Source organism: Hyperoodon ampullatus (genome assembly GCF_949752795.1).
Source record: "Hyperoodon ampullatus genome assembly, chromosome: 5".
In the NCBI taxonomy this organism is placed as follows: Eukaryota; Metazoa; Chordata; class Mammalia; order Artiodactyla; family Ziphiidae; genus Hyperoodon; species Hyperoodon ampullatus.
The window spans coordinates 104589759-104612480 of NC_136918.1; the positions used below are offsets into that span (position 1 = coordinate 104589759).

The window sequence follows — 22722 nt, forward strand, 5'->3', positions numbered from 1 at the left end:
CTCAAAGGCAAAATGTTAATTATCTCTACGTTTATTATTGCCTGATATATAAAATAGTAATATACTTTTTCAATACCTTTTATAATTTATTGTTAACATTTTAATTTCAAATGGTGTCATTACATTTCAAGGGGAAAATTTTGTACTTGCCAATTTTTTAAATGCAAATTTTTGATTTTTTTATCTCTAAAGTTAGAAATTCCAGATAGGAATAAACGAATTTAACTTGTCCTCAGTAACTAAAAATAAGTTTAAGTATATATAGTTCCCAACAGGAGACTAGTATATAAATAACACATTAAGGAGGAGTAAAGTCATTGTGTTTATTTTGATTGTCTCTAGGCTTTAAGGACAAAAATCTTAGCAGTTATAGCTATTACATCTGGTTTAATTTCTCCCAGTGGTAAAATTACCTGCTTTGATTTTTAAGATTAAAAAAAAAAGATCACCTGGGTATTTGAAATATTTGCTTCCCTCTAAAATGTTCTGTATCATATTTGTTCATGAGGAAAGTCACCCTGTCAGTTCCAGAATTGGAGGTCAAAGTCATTTTGAGAAACAGATTGTTTTTTGGTCATCAGACTTCTCTTAAAGGATATAATATTTGTCAAAACAGCAGTTATTCTCAAAAAGAATTATATTTTGTTCTTTTAGACATAAGAAGTATTTTATTAATGCTAATTTAGTGCCATTAACAGGTAAAAATTACAAGTACTGCTTATTTTTGTTCCTAATTATTCTGCAACTTAATAAACATGAATCCCTACAAGTTAGTAATCAATGCAATGGAACAATATACTTAAAATCATTTCAATTAAATTAACTAAGTATAATTGGGTCTTCAGAATCTTAGTCTAAATATTTTAAATATATTGTTTAAATCTTTATACCATAAATTCCTTTACCTTCACTTTAGAACCTTATCTCAAATAAATTGAATGTATTATTTAATTCTTTATGCCAAAAATTTGTATTCTATAAATTTACAATAGTCTTGAAGAATCCAATGCCCTGGCACGTGAAAATTTTGTGAATTTAAAGAACACACCTATTTCACTTTATATACATAAATATTGAAAAAAGAAAAATGCATCTTACTGCCTAAATAGAAATGAATTAATTCATCTGTTATTTTTCTCTATTTTTAAGCCTTTAAAAATTTTTAATTTAACTACATTCACGAAAGTAATTTAATCAATTTATTTAAATCCAAGAGATATATTTTATGCATAATGTAAAGCTAATTGTCTATTATATAATACATAAATATATGTAATAAATAATCATATTATATGTGTTACATAAATGTATATTATATAAAACTATCTTCAAAATAGTTTCTTTTAAAAATGAATTTTGCTGGCTTCCCTGGTGGCGCCGTGGTTAAGAATCTGCCTGACAATGCAGGGAACATGGTTCGAGTCCTGGTGCAGGAAGACCCCACATGCCACGGAGTAACTAAGCCCATGAGCCATGACTACTGAGCCTGCGCTGTAGAGCCTGGGAGCCACAAGTACTGAAGCCTGCGCACCTAAAGTCCATGCTCCGCAACAAGAGAAGCCACTGCAATGAGAAGCCCGTGCAAGGCAACAAAGAGCAGCCCCCTTGCCGCAACTAGAGAAAGCCTGTGTGCAGCAATGAAGACCCAATGCAGCCAAAAATAAAATAAAATAAAATAAATAAATTTAAAAAATAAAATGAATTTTGTTTATCTTTTAACGTGTATAACAAAAACATGTTGTGTAGTAGAGAAAATTTATCATTCTAAGGCCATTTTCTATTTATTTTTCTAACAATATTTTCTATCAAGAATACTTTTAAGAAAAATTTCTCCAATTCTTTTTTTTTTTTTTTTTTTTTTTACGGTACGCGGGCCTCTCACTGTTGTGGCCTCTCCCGTTGCAGAGCACAGGCTCCAGATGCACAGGCTCAGTGGCCATGGCTCACGGGCCCAGCCACTCCGCGGCATGTGGGGTCTTCCCGGACCGGGGCACGAACCCGTGTCCCCTGCATCAGCAGGCAGACTCTCAACAACTGCGCCACCAGGGAAGCCCTCCAATTCTTACCAAAAGGAAGGGAGCTTTACTTTTACCCTTTTATACATGTGTATTATGACTATATTTTTCATTTTTTTCTGAATTTCTCAAAAGCATTATTTTCACATTGCCTTTTCCTTTTCATCATCCAATTATAACTAAATCTCTTAAAATTTCATATCTCATCTATCACTCTAAAAGAATCAAAATAGTTATCTAAGGAGAATTCAATGTCCTTCTCATTGCTTATTGAGTGGTTTTTTCCTCAGTTGTCTTTTTTTGCCTACGCTTTTGCACCTTTTGATAATACAGTTCATTCTATCCAGTTTTGGAAAATTCCTTGGGCTGTGGTTTCTATGATGGTTGAAGTCTCATTCCTAACTCTGGCTGTTCTTGTTTCTACCTACCATTTCATATTCTTCTGCTCTGTAATTGGTACCGTTCTCCAAAGCTCTAAACAGAGACCACTTTCTTTCTCTCTGGGTGGAAGTGTATGCAGTGGGTTATAGTTGTGAGATAATAATTAATGTTGCATACATTTTTCCTTCTAGGATTGCCACCTACTGGCTTGATTGGCTCTGTAGTCCCCTTATAAGGAGCTTGAAATCTCCATAAGCTACCAGCACACCCTGCTACACACTGTAGAAGCATTCACTCATTTCAATCAGCTTCTTGGCTCTTGTAGAGTTTTGAGGTCATGACTTCTGCACTAAGGGACTGAGGCATTTAGATGCTTCAGAAACACTCCTAGCCACAGAAGCAGCAAGGGGAAGTTCAAAAGTTCAGTCTGGGAGATTGGGGGAGGAGTGTGTGTCTCAGTGTCAACCTATGTGGACAAACACCCTCCACTCTTCACTGATTAAAGTCTCCCTATAATCCATGGGATATGAGAGCTTTAACTAGAAATTAAATTATTATTAGGAGAATACAGGTGGATAGATCGATACTTGTGGTGAAAATCAGCATGACTAGACCAAGATTTGTACCTTCTAAATACATTTCTAATGGTGTTTTTTTTTAAATTGTTTGCAGAGAGAAGGCTGCAAATTGGATGCCTAGTTTTAATCTCTCCCCCAGCTTGAGATGTAAATTTCCAACTTGTTGTAGGACTCACTCTCATTGTGTCCGAAATGCTCATTTGCCTCTCAGAGCTGTTCTTCCTTCTACCCTTCCTAGCTCTGTCAGTGGGAGCACTGTTCTCAGAGTCCTCCTTGTTCACCTGGAAGTACTCTCTGATACTCTCTCTGTCACTCTGCACATCTCACCAGTCACCATGTCTTATAGTACTTCATTCAACTTTTTGAAGTTACACCTTTTCTTTTTATTTTCTGTGCTCTACCCTAGAGTAAATCCTTCCCAAGACTACTGAAATCACCTCCCTACTCCTTATCATGAACTATTCCCCTCCAGCTATTCTAGGTATAGCTGCAGAGAACTATTCCACAGGCACAATGTAATATAGCATTTAAGCATCTTCAATGGCTCTTCTTTTCCTCATGGACAAAAGTCCAGATTTCTAAAGATGACATTAAATCTTCCATTATCTGGTGAAACCATCTATCAGGCTCTTTCTCATAATTTCCTTTCTTACACTGTATTATAGCAAAAATATATTATGCAATGTAAATGGAAGTTTCCTAAGTTTTTATGTGTTTTACTTTTTTGTACAGTATTCTCCTAACCTGATATGATCTTATCTTTTTATCTGCTGGTAGAAATTTCATCCATCATCCAAAAGTCACTTCTTTGCAACTGCCAGATAATCTGAAAGCTAAAAGTAAACTCATCCTTCCTTCATGATTCTTACAACCTTGTCTTCTTGCTCTAATAATTACATATTCTGAGGGATATTACAGTTGACTTTGAAAAACACAGGGGTTAATTTATAGTCGGCCCTCCTTATTCTTATCTCTTTTCTGAGGTTCCTCGGCATCCTCAGGTTCAACCAACGACAAACCCTGTAGTAGTGTAGTATTTTCTATTCAAAGATATCTGTCTATAACTGGACCCATACAATTCAAACCCATGTTGTTCAAGGGTCAATTATATAGTATTTCTGAACTTTTCTTTTCCTCCTATTTTCAAAGGCAAGCTGTTGCAGTCGAAGGTTGTGTCTCTTTACCTGTATAAGCACCACAGGGCCTAGTATAATGCCTCACACAAAGTAACTGCTAAACAAACATTTGTATCTTCATATTCATATAGTCAAAACTTCAAATTTATTCATGTCTCCTCCAATTACTCTACTTTTAGGAAAATAAATCAATTACCAAAAAACAAACATAACATAAGATTTAATATAACTTCCCTTCCCTTCTTACCACTTCTTGCAACATACAAGTCAGTTTTTAATCTGGTACACCCTGACCATCTGCTTAAACACCTTCCCCACTTCCAGCAGTGATATTCACAAAGATACTCTCACTGTAAGATTCTTTGGAAATGTTTCTGTTATGAATCATCAACTCTAAGGAAGGCTGAAGAGTAAAATAATGCATTATAGAAATATTTCTGTAACAGTATATGAAATAAAATTTGCCATAAAACTAATTAGACACAGGCAGACTCTGGAAAACAACATCCCTATAAAAAATAATAGAATGATGTTGTTTTTCCTAAAGGACTTTATAAACATAATTCTATATATTGTTCTAAATAACTAAGTCATTGAGAAATTTGAATCCTTGGTGCCAGCCACAAACTCAGATTGAGACGGTCTCCAAGTGTGTTGAGGGGACTGTTTCTGGAGTTGAGCTGACAGAAAGGGAAACATGAGATTTGCTTAGGAGAAAATTTTAAGCTTTTACCATTATGACTAATGCCTGCAGAAATCTGTATAATGAATAGGAATAAAACTAGAATATTTGTCTAAAAATTGTATGTCTGTTGAAATGGAAATTTATTATTATTCCAGTAAATATGTATTCATGTGCTTAACAGATATGTATTGAATTTCCAGTATCAACATGGTAATACAAAGGCAGCATGGCATCTGATCTCATAGGGCTGAGTTAATTGGAGGAATGGGTACATAAAAAGAAAATGCACACAACTGAATTAAAATTATGATGAAGAACGAGGACATAGTGGCCCATGAAAGAATAATGGTGTTGACCTTTAAATCATGTTGCCAGAGAATGCCTCAATTAAGACAAGATATAGAAGCTGCTTTCTAAGGGAAGATGAATGCAAAGAAGAATCTTAAGACAAAGAGAACAGTGTGTGCTACTGTCCTCATGTCTGAAATGCTTTGACTTTCTGAAGGAACTTGAGGTTGGTCACTGAGGCTAGAGTACTATTTAAGTGAAAGTAGCACAGGTTGAATGGTGGAAATTCCTCTCCCCCAACAAAGCAGTTGCGTAAATCAAATAGTGTCACATCTCTGCTTTAAATGTCTTAATGGGTTCCTCATGCATTTCAAAAAATTCCAAAGTTTTCACCATGACCTGGGTAGCCTCAAGTGTTCTGGCTTCTGTTTGCCTTCTTGTGACAGACTCTTCCTTTCCCTACTGCTCTTCGGTTATGCTGTTGTCCCTCTGCCACTTCCTAGAACTTTCCAGACTCATTTGCAGTTTCTTTTTCCTATCCCAAGATCCTTTTTTAAAAAATATTTTAATGGAGGGGATGGTTCTTTATAAATCTGGCTTGGACTTCCCTGGCAGTCCAGCAGTTAAGACTCAGTGGTCCCAATACAGGTTCAATCCCTGGTCGGGGATATAAGATCCCACATGTTGCATAGAACAGCCAAAAAAAAAAAAAAAATCTGGCTCTTTTCCTTTTTTTAGTTCTCAGCTCAAATATCACCTCCTCAGAGGGTTTTTTCCTCAACCACTCTTTAATAATCTATCACAACCTTTTATTTATTTCCTTCCTATAATCTGTGCTTGTCTATTATCTACTGTACATCTTCTGTAATGTAAGCTCCAGGATGGTAGGGACCATATTTGTCTTCATCACTGTACTCCAGCGTCTGCACATGCCTAGCACATAGTAGCTTAATTTATAATAAATAGTTGTTGAAAAAATGAAGAAATGACTTTGAATAAAAGAAATTACATTGGAGGAGCAGGGTTAGTAAACAATCAAAAAGAATGTAGATTTTTTTCCTAAGTATAATGGAAATTTAAAATTGGTTATAAAGAGGTGACTGAAATTATACTATAAGTATATAATTTATCAATATATTTTTATCAATATTTAATTTATCAATACATATGTTGATAGGAAAATTCTGAAGGCTCTGTGACAAGATGCTTAGCGTGGGACAAGAATGGAAGCAGGGGACACATCAGGAGGCTACTGCAGTACTCTAGATCAGAAGCAGAAAAAGTCATAGGAGAGAGTGTTTGCAGTGAAAAGGGAGAGAAATGGATCATGTTGACCCAGTGATCACCTGGATCAAAGTGTGGAGAGCAAGAAAGAGGTACCAAGACTGGCTATAATCCTGAATGTGTAAATGAATAGGTGCTTGGAAGGCAGTGGAAGGATGAGGCAATCAGGAGAAAATAAAATATAAAATTTGAATATTAAGTTTTGAGATGTGTGTGAGACTCTTACTGGAGAAGTTTGGCTGTGAAGGGTGATAAAAAAATAAGGAAGTAGTTGGCAGAGATGTGGGGCTAGCAGAGGTGATGTTGACAAATAACATCTTCTAAATTTCCTTGATGATAAAAATCCCCTGGAGTTTTTATCAAATGTCCAAATTCCATTTCCCTTTCTTGCAGATTCCAAATTAGTAGCTTGGGTTAGAGACCTTGATGTTTGTGCATTTAATAAGTTCTCCTGATGATTCTTGTATTAGGGAAATTTAAGAAACATCGTAATAATAGAACATATTTTTATGGCAATAATCTTGCAGAAATAAGGAGCCTGCATATGCAGGAGAGAGAGAAAGAGCCTGGGTATGCAGGGGATAGAGAGAGAGAGAGAGAGAGAGAGAGAAAGGATTTGCCTCTGACATTGAAAGGACACTTCCTCTCTTTTAATTCGAGGTAAGAAGAACTTTCCTCTCGTAATTAGAGGAAAAAAGAACAAGATGGATGGGTGCAGGCGCCAGTTTGTTTTTGTTTTGCTGCTGGAATTTCCCATCTGATGGCTTGTATTTTCTCAATAAAGCATGTGGCAAGCACATCACTGGAAAATTAAAGGGGAAATGGAATGAGTTTAATCAGTTATGAAAAAGAATAGAATAATTGTTGTCAAAAGTGGGAAAGCAAATTTTCTAAAGAAAAATAAGATCTCTTGAGATTGTTGCATGGTAATTTGAGGTTGTTGTTAATAAATTTATAATAGCACAATCTGCCCACTGTGTATTTTAATGGCAATAAGTAAATATATAAACAGAATTTCTAAAACTTTTATATTTAGTGAATTAAGATGGGTGGCACTTCTTAGAAAAATAGTTTCCCTAAAATTGCATGTTTTGTGACAAAATACAGGGGATATATTAAAATATTAAAAATACATATTAGGATAAAAATATTCAATGTACTTCAATAAGAATGGAATAGTGAATTGAAGAAAATTTGAATACGAGGGTATATCCTCACATAATATGATCTGATATTGAGAATTTTCCCACATAGAATTGGATTTAAATATCTCTTGATCATATTACATGAGTTAATCTTTATATTAATATTGATCTTATGGAAATGGTTTGAATGCTCTGTTATGATATGGAAAGAATTGAAAAGATGTTCTTTTTTGCTACGATTGCTATTGAGTAAAGATCAAAAGAAAGGGCTTCAGGGTGCAAAATGAGGACCATATGGCCCAGGAGGGGCAAGTTTGTTATCCTGTTGGTTGTTAAACTGTCAGGTGGATTTCCAAAAAAGCCTGTACAGTCTGTCTCTGAAATTTAGGACAGAGATTCATCCTTGCAGGATAAGTTATCAATAGTTTTACCTACTGAATATATATTACCAAGTTCAATATGAGTGACCCCCCTAAAATTTATTTCCAACAAATAATCTATGATTCTTATATACTGATTAAGACTTTGATTCAAATTTTCTTTATTCATCTTACTTAAATATAATGCAAAAACTGGATCATGTATGCTCAGTATAATTGTTCCTATTAAGGTAGAAAAAATATATACTCTATTATAAGTGCATTAGCAAGTGCTCTATCAGTTTGAAAGTCACAACTCTTGATAATTGTCAGTAAAACCAACAGATGTGCATAAAAGAAACAAGAAAAGAAAACTCTTATAAGGGGTTATATTAAATCTTTTACACATGAGTCACTGTAAATCATCATTATGTAGTATGTATACATATCACTTAATACTGTGGATTTTTGTGCACAGTAGGTATAGTTCCTTTACTAAAACTCTGTAATTTTCCTTTAAGAACACACATCATCAAAATGTAAAAGAACTCTTTTTCACTATGTGTACAATGAGAATATAATTGACATTTCTCAAAACCGTTAAGACAACTCAATGATTCTTACCGTGGAGAATTACGCATAAAGTCTAATGGATATTGTGCATTCAGGGTTGCCTTATGGCTATGATGTGTTGACATTTGCATGGCTGTCCAGGAACACTGACATTATTTTAGTCTTAGTTTTATCCTTCACAGTGTCTAACAAAGTAATTGGCACACGATATGGGCAAAACAAATTTTTTTTAATTAATTAAGGGAAAATTACATTTCCCTAGCCAGTGCGATGGTTTGGAGGCATTGTTATTATTTTTGAAACTTTATTTTAAATGAGGAATAAATCAGGACTTTGCTAGAATTCCCCACCACTCCAGGAGATTTTCTTTTTTGTTTGTTTGTTTAAATAGGAGAGAGTGAAAAGGAGCTATGTGCCCAGGGTTTCTATTGTCCAAATACTCAAGCCTGAATGTATACATTCTTCTCGTCAAGATGGAAGTTAAAAAGTACCAGAATTTTATCATTGTCATTAAGTAGCATGAAATTTCCTCCTGAAAGTTTAAAAAGGAAAAGAAAACATGTCTCTCTAATCTTGAGGAATATAAGTACCAAAGTATGCAGTTGGGGAAGTGGAAGAAACAAATTAACATCTTGGAGATAGAAAATACATTCATTTCAGAGTGAGTGCAAGATGCAAAATCAAATGTGTCACCTTGCTGCCGCACTGGTGATGATCTTCAGACTGCCTGGGTTCCGGATAAGCTTGTCCAGAATGCTGACAATCTGCTCAAACTTGGGTCTGTTGTTTCTGTCTTTCTGCCAGCAGTCCAGCATCAGCTGATATAACGCAGCTGGGCAGTCCATGGGGGGCGGCAGTCGATAGCCCTCATCCACAGCTTTAATTACCTGTGTGAGAAGCAAAGTTTCCAGAGACTTAAGAGTTGGAATTTCTTTTACTTCTTCATGGGCAGGTCACACTTATATGACTATTTCAAAGTTAAGTGAAAAAGTGTTCATTTTAAATTTCTTAAAAGGATAGCAGCTTATTAAATAAATATTATCCATGTCTGAAAATATTATATAAAGGAAGATTGAGGCAGAGAAAGTGGATTGAGGAAAGAAAAGTTTATAAAGTAACTTTCCAGATTAAAATAAAAATAAAGGTTCTATGATATAGGAAATTCAGTAATTTATAAAGAAATAATTATTTGGTAATACAGATTTCTATGGAAACTATACATGAATGAATGAATGCAGAAAAAATTACCATAGATTTTAGTTATATCACAGTTCAAATGGTACCTCTCAAATCGTAGTAAGTTCCTTTGGTAAAAGCCCACGTGCTGCACAACTAACTGACTATTAGTCCATTCACACTTTTAAATCATGTAAAGTCAGGATTTTCAAACTCTACTGTGTATCAGAATCATCTGGCGGACTTATTAATATACAGATAACTAACCGCTGATTCTATAGCTCTGGGGAAAAGCCTGATAATTTGCATTCCTACAAATTCCCAGGCCATGATAAAGCTACTGGTCCAAAGACCACATTTTGAGATCCTCTGATACAGAAAGAATTTGGAAAATAGAGATGTGGTAAAGAGAGTCTGATTTTCCCAGTACCATTATAAAACATGGCTTGTTTGAAGAAGTTCAGAAAGGTTTTTATATCCAAATACATTAAAAGTAATTTTATATGTGGTGAGTAGGAAATGACTAAAAGCATCTCAGCTCTCCTTCTTATGTGTCTTTGAGATCATGCTCACAGTTTCTGGCTAAGCATAAAAAAAAATCTCCAAGTGCTGATCTCACATGCCAATAGCATCCTTTCACTAAGTATTAGCAAAACATGACTTATAAAAACAAAAATCCTTTTGAAAAATCATATCACAGTTGTAATAGAAAGTTAAAGATTATTTTCTCTATCCAGAGACTTCAATTTGTATAACTAAATTCATGTGCAAGTTTAATACTTTATGAGAAACAACATGCTAGTGATTGGTTGTTTTGTCTGACTTTGGGAAATACTAGATTTAAGTAAACAAAACATTGGCCCAGATGCATTAATTAAGTCTACAAAGGATGGCAGACATGTGTACCTTACTAATGTTACATTCAAACAATTTTGTAGCAAAAAATACTTCAAACATTCCCTGATATCTATTGGCTATCTTGTCAGGCACTTATTTTATAAAATTTTATTACAAATGTCTTCACTTTGTCTCATTTCTAAACACGGGCTTGAGGGAAAAATGTAAATCCTTCAGAGCAACACATTTGATATCTTTACAAGATTTGGAAGCAATTTCATTTCTTCTAAGTATTCTGTTTCAATGTCACAAACAGGGAGCCACCTGGTTTCATTATGCTCCACTTCCTTGCACAGCTTGATCTCTTAATCCGAACCCATAACTCATAGACTACAAATACTTACATCCTGATTGGACATCTCCCAGTATGGTCTCTCTCCATAGGACATCACCTCCCAGAGAACAATCCCATAACTCCATACGTCACTGGCTGATGTGAATTTACGGTAGGCTATAGCTTCTGGTGATGTCCACCGGATTGGGATCTTCCCTCCCTTGGAATATAAAATCATACATACATACATGATCAATGACTAAAACATATAATATACATTACCATCTGAAATCTGACTGAATTTGTCAGGGTATTTCTCTTCTGAAATAGAATGCGGGTTTCTTCTGATATATCTTGATATTCTTCTATTTTAATACCAAGGAGTGAGTGGCATACTATTTACTGCAATATTTTCTCAATCAATTTGGGAATATTTTGAAATGATGAAAGAAAAATACAGTTGAAAATTGCTAAAATGTTGACATTTTATGTCAATTATGGCACATTTATCAGTCATCTGTAGCAAAACAACTTGAAGTAGATATGCTATATTATATATTAGAATTGAATGAGGTATCTCAAATCAACCTTTATTGATTTAACATAGATTTATGCATGAACAAACAACCTTAGGGCAGAATGTGAATTAAGTTAATATCTGTAAGGAACTTACACCCCTCCTTGATACTCTTAAGTTCTTAAAGGTATTTGTTAATTAAATACATTCAAAATAAAATTATACATCTTAAAAACCTCTCTTCAAATACATTCATCAATCATCTTAATTAATTTACTCAGTGCCTCACTCCATCATTAACCACTGAAGTACCCTCCATGTACTAGGTAAGCACCATATGAGCTAGAAAGATATAATAATTAGATTCTGAAAACATATAGTCTAGAGGAGAATATTGCTTTTATGAGTTATGGGAGATATAAAGGTATAACTCCCATAGAATTTGCTCTCAGTTTAATAAATACATTTAATAAAGATGTGTTGAGTAGTAACCATATGGGAAGTATTATGCTAGTCACTTTGGGTGAGACAAATATAAATAACACACTGGTCCTTCTGTTTGAGAAATATCAAGCAAATAGGAATGATAATTAGTTGCTGGAAATAACTAAATGTAGAAAGAAATAAGTATTTAACACTTTGCTTCTCAAACTGTACAATGCATATGAATCATCTTGGGCTCACTCTGATTAAAATGGAAATTCTGATTCAGTAGTTCCAGAATGTAGGCAGGGTCTGCATTTCTAAAAAGCTCCAGGTGATGCTGGGGCTTTTTAGAATTGCAGACCCTGCCTACATTGAGTAGGAAGATAGTAGTGGAGACTGCTGTGCTACAGAGCATGGAGCCGAGATTCTCACTAGAGAAACTGAGGAGGTCACATATGAATTGAGCCTCATAAGGTACATCAATTTTTGATATAACAAAAAAAAAGGGATGGTTGTTCCAAAGAATTCACATCATCAAAATTTTATGCCATATTCATCAAAGTGTGTTCTATTGACATTGTACATCATAGCACTTCACTGGTTCTTAAGTAATGTTCAAGGGTGACAATATATTGCTTTAGAGTAATGGGTTGGCAATTTGGGAGGTAAATTATTAAACCTTATTATGCCTGAATTTCCACATCTGTTATTTGGGAAAGTAACAGTGCTGGTTCATAGCATTGTTGTGAGGCTAAATGACAAATTTCAGTAAAATCTCTAGAATAGTTCCTGGCACACAGTAAAGCCTCAAGAAACATTAGCTTAATACTCCCATACTCTGAGGGAAATAGCATAAATCAAAGCACAGAGGAGGAAAATATATGTTCTGGAAAAACGGTTTCCAGTGTGATAATACTACAGAGAGTGTGGAGGCATGCAGTAGGAGAGGATGGGAAAAGGTTGAATTGGGATTTAATCACAGGTACATTGAGCAAGTGTTACCCCGTAGAGGAGAGTGGTATATGTGATTGGAACTATCTCAGTAAACTTGTCACTTTTCTTCAATGTTTTCACACAAGTGAGCTATTCAGAAAGAGTACTGCCAGGAGATCTTTGAAGGAGGTTGGGCTTACACTGGGCTTTGAAGGATGCATGAAACTGTAGAGGAGTGAGCACAAAAAGGAGGACTGAGCACAGCCTTCTTGAGAAGATACCAACCTAAGGGTCATCCATGATTTATACCAGAGCAGTAAAATCAGGTTGGAGAGATGGGAGCTAGACCAAGAGAGTTTTGGGAGTTGGTGGGAAACACTACAGAGCTCAACGTGCACTGGAGTAAAGATTGTCCAGAACCAGAAAAACAGAATAGAAAACTCTATGGAGATGAGAGGGCATATGGTCTTAGAAGTTGCCCCTTTCTTTTCCCTCTCACTTACACTCACTCATTCATTCTCTTCTTTATAGTTTGTATTTTTTTTCAACAAAAATTTAAAAGATACTTTTTCATATTTAAATTTGGAGAGTCTTTCTCCTAGCCTAATATTGCCCCTTCTCTACCAACACATTCAAAGTTAATAGTAATAATAATATTTTTTAAAAAACAAATTAACTTAATTGCACCTGCAGAGTCCAGATTTGGGTTTTAAGGAATCAAGATTTCAAATACTACCCCATAATTGTGATAAAAACAGAACTACACATGTGACACTTAACTATTATAAATCTATTCAGGATGCCAAATGGAATCATTGGGCATACATTCTTTCCCTTTTAAAGAACTCTGAGAATTAACAGAAGTCAAACAAATTGTACTCATGGGACAAAGAAAGATGATACTTTAAAATCTCAGCTGAATGTCTTATCTCTGCTACAGACACTTTGCCATTTCCTTTCTTTTGCCAAGAAACAAATTACTAACAACATAAAAATGGCACTAAAAGAAAGAAAAAAAGAGAGAGAGAGAGATAAAGGAAGAAAGTCCTTTCCATGTTGAAAACTTTGCATCTATTTAGAAAATATCAGGCACAGATACGTGTCACCTTATCAAGATTCCTTGAAATAAAAATACAGATATTAGGGAAAAAAACAAAACCAATTGATTGATGACAACAATGAAAAATAAGCCCATTTTTTGTGTTTTACTTCAACCAGGATTACAATGGTACATGCTAAAGTTGTTTCATCTTCAGTGCTTTATCCCTGTTTTCCAGAGAGGACAGCCTTGACATTGAGGTGTTTTTTGTTTGTTTGTTTGTTTTTTTGCAGTACGCGGGCCTCCCACTGTTGTGGCCTCTCCCGTTGCGGAGCACAAGCTCCGGACGCGCAGGCTCAGCGGCCATGGCTCACGGGCCCAGCCGCTCCGCGACATGTGGGATCTTCCCGGATTAGGGCACGAACCCACGTCCCCTGCATCGGCAGGGGGACTCTCAACCACTGCGCCACCAGGGTAGCCCTGAGCATATTTTAATAAAATGTCTAAAAATAGTGAAATACTGAAAGGTGGTTTTTTAAAAACTTGTTTTTAGGAAGAACATAGCTACACCTATGTCGAAGGAGCTTGGAAAGAGAATCTCTTCACTGGTGGTTCTGCATACAGACATGAATGCCATTGGAGGGACCTCTGATGCCATAGCCACACCCATCTCTTTAGCGGGAGCTTCACTCTTTCAATTCTTGACTAAGACCTGTGCAGTGTGTTTTCTAATGAAGCACAGAGTTACAGAGTCAAGCAAATTATTTCCAGAACCATTTTCCCATCAAATGCTGTCTATTTGCTGTGTAAATCTTGTTAAAACATTGTTTAAAACGCACACAAAAAGGAAATGTGTTTGGGAAAATGTATGATAAATTATTTTAATCAAAACACTTACATGTTGAATTCTGCTCTTACTGATGTGTTTTGTAATTGCTTCAGCCTGACGAATTCACACACACACAGACCCAATTATTGGAATAACAACTTCAAATTCTCCAGTATAACAATTTTTGAAACTCACTGGTTGATCTAATAATTCTTATGTTATCTTAAACTTTAATCACACTAATTCTTAACAAAATATTATGGCTTTGGCACCGTAGTCACCTGTGAAATGACAAAAGCCTTCCACTACAATATTTGCTGGCTTGGGAAATGCAGTTTATAGCCTTTTTACTAGTTTGTCACTCAGGTATTTTTTTTTTTAACATCTTTATTGGAGTATAATTCCTTTACAATGTTGTGTTAGTTTCTGCTTTATAACAAAGTGAATCAGTTATACATATACATATGTTCCCATATCTCTTCCCTCTTGCATCTCCCTCCCTCCCACCCTCCCTATCCCACCCCTCTAGGTGGTCACAAAGCACCGAGCTGATCTCCCTGTGCTATGTGGCTGCTTCCCAGTAGCTATCTATTTTACATTTGGTAGTGTATATATGTCCATGCCACTCTCTCACTTTGTCACAGCTTACCCTTCCCCCTCCCCATATACTCAAGTTCATTCTCTAGTAGGTCTGTGTCTTTATTCCTGTCTTTCCCCTAGGTTCTTCATGACCTTTTTTTTTTTTTCTTAGATTCCATTTGTGTTAGCATACGGTATTTGTTTTTCTCTTTCTGACTTACTTCACTCTGTATGACAGACTCTAGGCCCATCCACCTCACTACAAATAACTCAATTTCATTCCTTTTTATGGCTGAGTAATATTCCATTGTATATATGTGCCACATTTCCTTTATCCATTCAGCTCATCCAGGTTTTTAATCTAAGCTTCCCTCTGGCTCCTCACTGTATCAAATCTTGTGTTGCCGCCCTTATAGGAAAGCATAAGGAAGGGGGAGATTTTGATTTTTTTCCCATTTTATTCCAAACATGTTATTCTGAACACATAATGAATGAATAAGTGGCATTTAACCAGCTCAACAACTAAGCCAGTTTGCAAAATTAAACGTTTCCTTACCTAGAAATTTCCATTGATCAACTTTTTAGCATATTAGTCCTTTTCTTAGTGGCTGGGCTCTGTTCCAGGTCACTGTTTTGTGAGTTCATATACTTAAAAGTAAATATACTTATTTTAATTACAAGAAGAAAATTCTTAGTTTATATTTTCCCATATGATATCCATACAACTCATTCTAAATGAACAACTGGGGCTAATTTGAACTCATTATTTAAAAGAAAGTGTAAATGAACAAGTATTGTTTGCCTTTACTCAATACTGTTATCGGAATCCCTAGGTAATTAGCTTTTAACCCTAGAAGTTTAACCCTGGAACATTTAGCTTTCTCATTAGACGACTTTCATTATCTGCTCCCAGGTGTTTTAGACTGATTGGTTTTGCTCTGAGAATGAAATGATAATCATATTCAAGACTCTCCTACTGCCCCTAGCCAGCCATCTTGTAAATGGCACCATCCATCACTGGATGAGGAAGAGAATAAAGATGACTGAGGATTATTCATTATTATTTAGGGATTTTTTTGTCTTTGGCAATAGATTTATAATATACATAAAGCAACAAATAAAGTGTCTAATCTTTAATAGAGTACTCAATAAATGTTTTGCCCTTTCTTCCATTCCAATTCCCTTCAAATAGTTAGCACACTTTTACTATTCATGTAAAGAATTTATTAAATGAAGATATAAGGGAAAGCTCGTTACCAACTACAAAGTATTATTCAAATTTATCATTCGTTGCTAAAAATACATCAGAGTAAGAAGAGTTTTATATATATTTTTTACTTTTTCCATGATCAGTAAACAACCAGTCACTCTGGTTCAAATGAGAGAAAAATAAACCAACATATTCGTAGTACACGCTTAATTCGAAATCAAACTATAGGAGAGATTCCGAGCTCATAATATTATTATAGAGTTTGAGGCAGGGTGAGTGTAACTATTATCACAGACTCTTTAAATTCAACATTGTAGTTTCAAATTCTTTATATTGAAAACTAGTAAAATAAATTCGAGTAGTAACTTTTGTCCTATGCATTGCCATAAATAAAATAAGTGTGCCCAAACTATCATTTGAAATCATAAGGCTATGAGAGGCTGAATACCACCAAAAATTTAATAAATATTTTAAATCTATGCACATGAATATTACTCCATTCCTTTGTAGGATGAGGCTAAGTAAAATGTTAAAACATAAAAATAATTATGCATAAGTAATACTCACATGCTGGCTGAAAATATGTGACATATTTATCTGCTAGGTGAATGTCTATTCATGAGTTTACACCCATGACATTTTAATAAATACAATCAAAATATCAAAAGTAAAGAGATCTCATTTAATATTTAAATCTTTGAGTGGAAAAGAACGATAAATTTCAAGTATTATATCAAAAACAAATGAGAATAAAATTTAACAAGAATAAAAGGTGTACTATTTGTTACATTATGTTTGCTATCCCGAAGTTCAACATTCTAGGAGACTTGTTGGCAGATGGCTAGTCTGTTGCATAATTTTTCACAAATGGCAATGTATTCCACATTATCCCCTACAACTTGCAGTCCAGTGTGGACAGGAGAAATTATAAGTACCTGAGAGAGATATTTGATCCCCACTCTCTTATTCTTTCCACATTCTATACATGTTGGGTAACTTTAGAACAAGGTCTCTATATAGTAGCACTATTGACATTTTACACCAGATTAATTCTTGCTGTAGGGGCTGTCCTGTGTATTGCAGTATGTTTACTAGCATCCCTGGTCTCTACCCACTAGATTACATCAGCATACTTCCAATTGTGACAGCCAAAATATCTCCAGACAATATCAAATATCCCCTAGGGAGCAAAATCATCCCTGTTCGAGAACTACGGATCAGCAAGGGAAAATGATTCAAAGAGGTCCAAGGTTTAACTGGATTTTATGTAGACTAAGTGGAATTCTTTCTTTATTTTAACCATTAGCACACTTACCATGGATATTTTCGTTCCTGCTCTAGTCTAAAAAAGGGCCAAGTTCATTAGAGTTAATCTTCTGATATGTGGATTTTGGTAAATATAATAGTACATCTTTGAGATTTTTCCCTCTATTTTTTGTTTTCTTTTCTTTTCTTCTTTGTTTCTTGCTTCCTCCCTTTAATTTTTTTGAAACAGGGATAATTTTCTATTGCTAGGAAAACTTAAATTAAGCATCAATTTCTTTATTAGATGGAAGCATCAATAACAAAAATTTTTGGTAAGAAATAGGTTTTTCCTACAAGAGAAAATGCTATCTATGGCTACAAAACATAAATATCATTGACATAGTGAGACATTGGATAAGAGACCTAGAGGGCTCAATTTGGTTCTGAAATAAGGGAGAAAGAAGAAGCTGGGGCCCATAAATTTTAATTTAGTCACACTTCACAATAACTCTCTCTGCCTTCAAGATGAGCATCTGTGGATCTGAGACTATCAAAATAAAATAAATTGAATATTCAAGAGTCTGACTCATTAAATTTCCTACAAGTAATGTATTGCAGAATTTATTTATACTTCTGCTTCTGAGTGGACCACAAAAATTCCTCTTCCTTCCCCACCTCCCACCCCAACAAATTTAAGCCAATGTTGCCTGACTTACATTTTCTTCTTCTTTTTCACATTCAGAAATTGCTTTTTCAGTTTATACATGTAGGGGGCATTTTAAAATTTTAGATGTTTTCCAAAAAACTGCCAAACATATCCTTCAATGAGCTATCCAAAATTTTGGATTTGATGAGACAAATGGTGTCATTTGGTATACTGCCTTCTTGCCATAGTAAAACTATCCTAATACAACTGTTAATAATGAGCTAAAACTTTGAAAATCAGTTGGCAATTGAAGTTTTGGTTGGTAAAATGCTCCTAGGCATTCAGAAATGTAAAGCGCCAGATAATTACTCTAAAAATAATTTATAAAGATGTGGTTTTCTTTTCGTTTTTTTTTTTTTTTTTTTTTTTTTTTTTTTGCGGTACGCGGGTCTCTCACTGTTGTGGCCTCTCCCGCTGCGGAACACAGGCTCCGGACGCACAGGCTCAGCGGCCATGGCTCACGGGCCCAGCCGCTCCGTGGCATGTGGGATCCTCCCGGACTGGGGCACAAACCCGCGTCCCCTGCATAGGCAGGAGGACTCTCAACCACTGCGCCACCAGGGAAGCCCGAAGATGTGTTTTTTACAATATTTTAACAGATCATAAAATGAAGCATTTACTTAAGGTGGTCTCTATGTCTGTATGTAAGCTCCCCAGATATTTACATATTTGAGAAAAGTCTCCAGTTGCCTGGAGCAAGCCCAGATTCACAGCATATGGAGTGTTTCTAAAACTTCAATTGCAGAGGGACCTCCAGTTCAAACTCAACAGAATCAGAAGCTAATGCTTGTTCCCCATATTTGCAATGCCAAACCCAGAGCCAGTTCCTCCCAGTGCTGATGTCACATCTATGACAGTCAGTAATTGGGGGTGCAGGGGGATTTACGGTCACATGTTCCATTTGGATTCTTAAGTTTAGTAAGAATTAGGAGTTGTCATTTCTAGGGTTAGCTTTGACTGTATTATCTATTTTTTGCCAAGTTTCTTAGCCTCTCTGTGCAGATATCTTATCATTCATAAACTGAGGGTCATGGGAAATATAAAACTTGATTTTCTGTTCAGTTTCATCTATCTCTAACAGCTGTGCTAACTTATAAACATTTGCTCTTTCAACTTTCTATCTTAAACCTACAGAAATATCAAGGATGCTGACATTTTTAATGTCAATTATTTTGGCTCTTGTTTAATCCAAAGATGATCCTAACTTTGGACTAAACAGCATATCTATTGGCTGTAATATCTGGATTTACTTCCATAGAATTCTTACAGAAAAGTTAAAGGAGAATAAAATGGCACAAGTAAAGATACTAGGGATTCTCTGGGCAGAGGCATTATGTAATTGCTAAACTCTAATCCAGGAGTAAAGTAGTACAAAACCTTGTTCACTTTGTCCAGAAACAGCAGTTAGAGTAGGAATCACAAAGTAAACGTGTTCTTAGAAGATCCTGCAATTCAGTTCTCTAAACTTAATGAATTTAGACAGTTTAAATGAGACATTTGGCTAAAAGCCCTGAATTTTTCAGGTGCTTAACTGAAGTCAGCTCATTCGCTGTGGGTTAGGGGGCTTCAAGTCTTGAGTTCTAAAGAAAAGGAGTGTAATTGCTGAAATCTCTGGACATTGAGCCCTAGTATCTTATGTCTGCCCCAATTTTTCTCTGATTATGTACACAAATCTCTCCTTACTGATTTAGGAAATGCTTTGCTGATCCATATTTCACATTGCCTGCCTGTGAGCTCTGTCAGGTCATAGTTAGAGTGACAAAGGACTTCGGAGAGTTTATCTTAGTAAACCCAGAGTAATTGAGTGTTTAACCTGGAAGCAAATATTGGTTTCTCAGGTTAGAAGTGGAACTATAGAGATAAATCATTTGACTAAAGGATTTAGGATCTATCGTCAGGAAGTAAACTTCGTTCACTGCAGACAACAGTAGACAACAAGGTGAAGGGCAATCCAAGAAGACTCCCAGGGGAAGCATCTGTTCTAATTCCCAGTAGTTCAAATCTAAAAGCCATTGAGAGAATTGTTCCAGCAGATGTCAACTGCCACAAGAGATCAGAGACAGATGATCTCTCAGGTAGCAAAAGTCAATACTTTGAACTTTTGAAATTTTTCAACATTCCGTGAGACGCTTAAGAATTTCTTAAAAATCTTCACCTTATAATCTAAGTAACTCTATGGCTATCCAGGAAATAAAATACAAATAACTTTTCTGTTACTTTCAGAGTCAAATAATACAATATAAAATTAGGTCATCTGATGTATAATGTATATCTTCAACAAAAACAATGAAAAAATTTAGGGATAAGACTAAACGTACAGCCTAATATGGGCACAGCTCTTTTTAAAGTTCAAAGAGATTTTAAATGTTAAACCTTGTGTTTAACATATACTGAATTCCTACTCTATTTTTTAAAGGTTTCAGAAATTCATTTGAAAGTGAATTTTTAACACTCCGAACACAAGTTTCCAAAAAAGCCATATTGATAAGTAAATAAGTCAGAAAGACCTATCCAATATAGAAGGAATACTATATATTTACAATAAAAATAATGAAACAGAAGTATTAGACTCATTCTAGTGATTAAGCAAAAAAGTGCATAACTTGGGTAGGCTTGGTTTTATTAATATTGATAACTGAAGAATTAGGAAAGATGACATGATAGTTTGAGAATCTCATAAATATCTGCTGAGACAATTCTGACTAGAAATCATGGCAATGGTTTCCTTGTATGTCTATGTTGGGTAAAAATTGCTTGAAATACAGGGGCAGTTCCAGAGCAATGGCTAGCAAATGAAAGGGAAAATATCATGGGAGTGGGCCTGAACCATGACATGTAAAACTATAGTTGAAAAAGGGTCATAGGACAGGAATGAATCAATTAGCCATTCCAGGCATCAAGTGGTAAGACTGGTTTGGGAAATAATGACTGCTGTCTCTCCCAGTGCTGGAGCAGCTGGGGCTGGTCAGTGGCTTCAGGGTACATGGGAAAAGCTTCAGGCAATGTGTCATCACAAATTTGAAATGTGGGATATTCACAAGTCAACTGGAAATAATTTTAGTAAGTGATTTTTACTAAACTTCCAGGGCTCAACACTACAGACTGGACCAGTCACTATTTGCTTGTTTTTCAGTCTGAGTTATATCATTAATCTGACTACTTGTCTTCTTGCAAAGTGAGCCTGCTGGAATAAGAGAAATTATTAAAATTATTCCATTGAATTGAAAAATAATTAAAGCAAATGAATCTGGCCTATTAACCTCAATATTTACATTATTTTCTCCTTCACTCTCACTAATTCTCTGTTCTAATGTCATTTTATCAGAGAAATTCTCTCTGATCGTCCTATCTACAGTAACATCTCCCTCACACTGTCCAAATTCCTCATCTTATTTCTCTGTCTTGTTATATCTTCACCTCTTTGTTTATTATGTGAAATACCACACTAGAATGTAAGCTCACGGAGTCAGGGCTTTGTTTTTACCTCTGGGTCCTCAGGTCTTAGAACAGTGCCTAGTATATTGTAGGCACTCAAGTATTTGTTGAATGAATGAATGAATGAATGATGCACTGCAGAGAAAACTGTTCCTGCTAGAGACTGTGTAATATATTTACATAGAACTTCCTCACTTGTGTGTATCACTCCAAAATTATAGTTGTGATTTTTTCTCCACATAAATCTGGATGGATTATTTTCACATGTTGAAATGTTCGTGCTATCCATCTCTCTGAAATGGGTGGCTAGAAAGTATTTGATCCCTCATTAAACTTTGATGCACCATTAACTGAAATTATAAAATCTTCTAGAGTTTTCTGATTTTGGGAAATATAGCTTTACTTTGTGAAGCTACATAAGACAGAAGCTATGTACTGATCCTAAGAGACTAGAAAATGTTGACATTATTTATTTTGAGTCCAAGCTTAAAATACATTACTATATGAAGGCCACTGATTAGATATTTATTTATTGCTTTTTTTATTCATGTGTAAATTACATATGACATATACTACTTATCAAAATACTATTATTCTCTTTTTATATTACACAAGTTTTTGGTATGCATAGTTTTTAGTCCTTGAGAATTCTACAGAACTAAGGCTCATGTTTTCTAACATTTATATTCTTCAAGTGGAGTTATCCTGAACCAGAGTATTCAGCCACTTAGCTTTTAATCACTTGCTTTAGCCCCCCTTTTTTTTCTTGCCTTGCAAATGAAATTAGACAAGACAAAGCAGTAGTAGAATATTTATGGCATCAACTTGGCAGACTCACAGAGAAAAAAAATAGAATAAGTTATTATGTAAAATAAGATTTCTTTTTCCTATTACTTAACACATAATGCCTGTAATAACTTTTCATTTAGTTTTATCTTCTAAAAATTAAATAGGTGTTAATTGGCCATAGGGCAATGTGACACAAGACAGAACTTTTTTCATTCAGTATAAA

The 22722-nt window shown here is 35.1% G+C and overlaps 1 protein-coding gene across 2 annotated transcripts in view; it reads right to left on the reverse strand.

Annotated features, from left to right (window-relative positions):
* Positions 1 to 22722, reverse strand: part of EPHA3 (EPH receptor A3) — a gene marked incomplete at both ends in the record, with an annotated part of 370237 nt that overhangs the window by 11564 nt on the left and 335951 nt on the right. For both annotated transcript variants that reach the window (XM_079704896.1, XM_079704895.1), the window contains 2 exons: positions 9138 to 9331; positions 10862 to 11011. In XM_079704896.1, coding sequence (XP_079561022.1) covers positions 9138 to 9331; positions 10862 to 11011 — 344 coding nt within the window. The remainder of the gene's footprint in view (positions 1 to 9137; positions 9332 to 10861; positions 11012 to 22722) is intronic.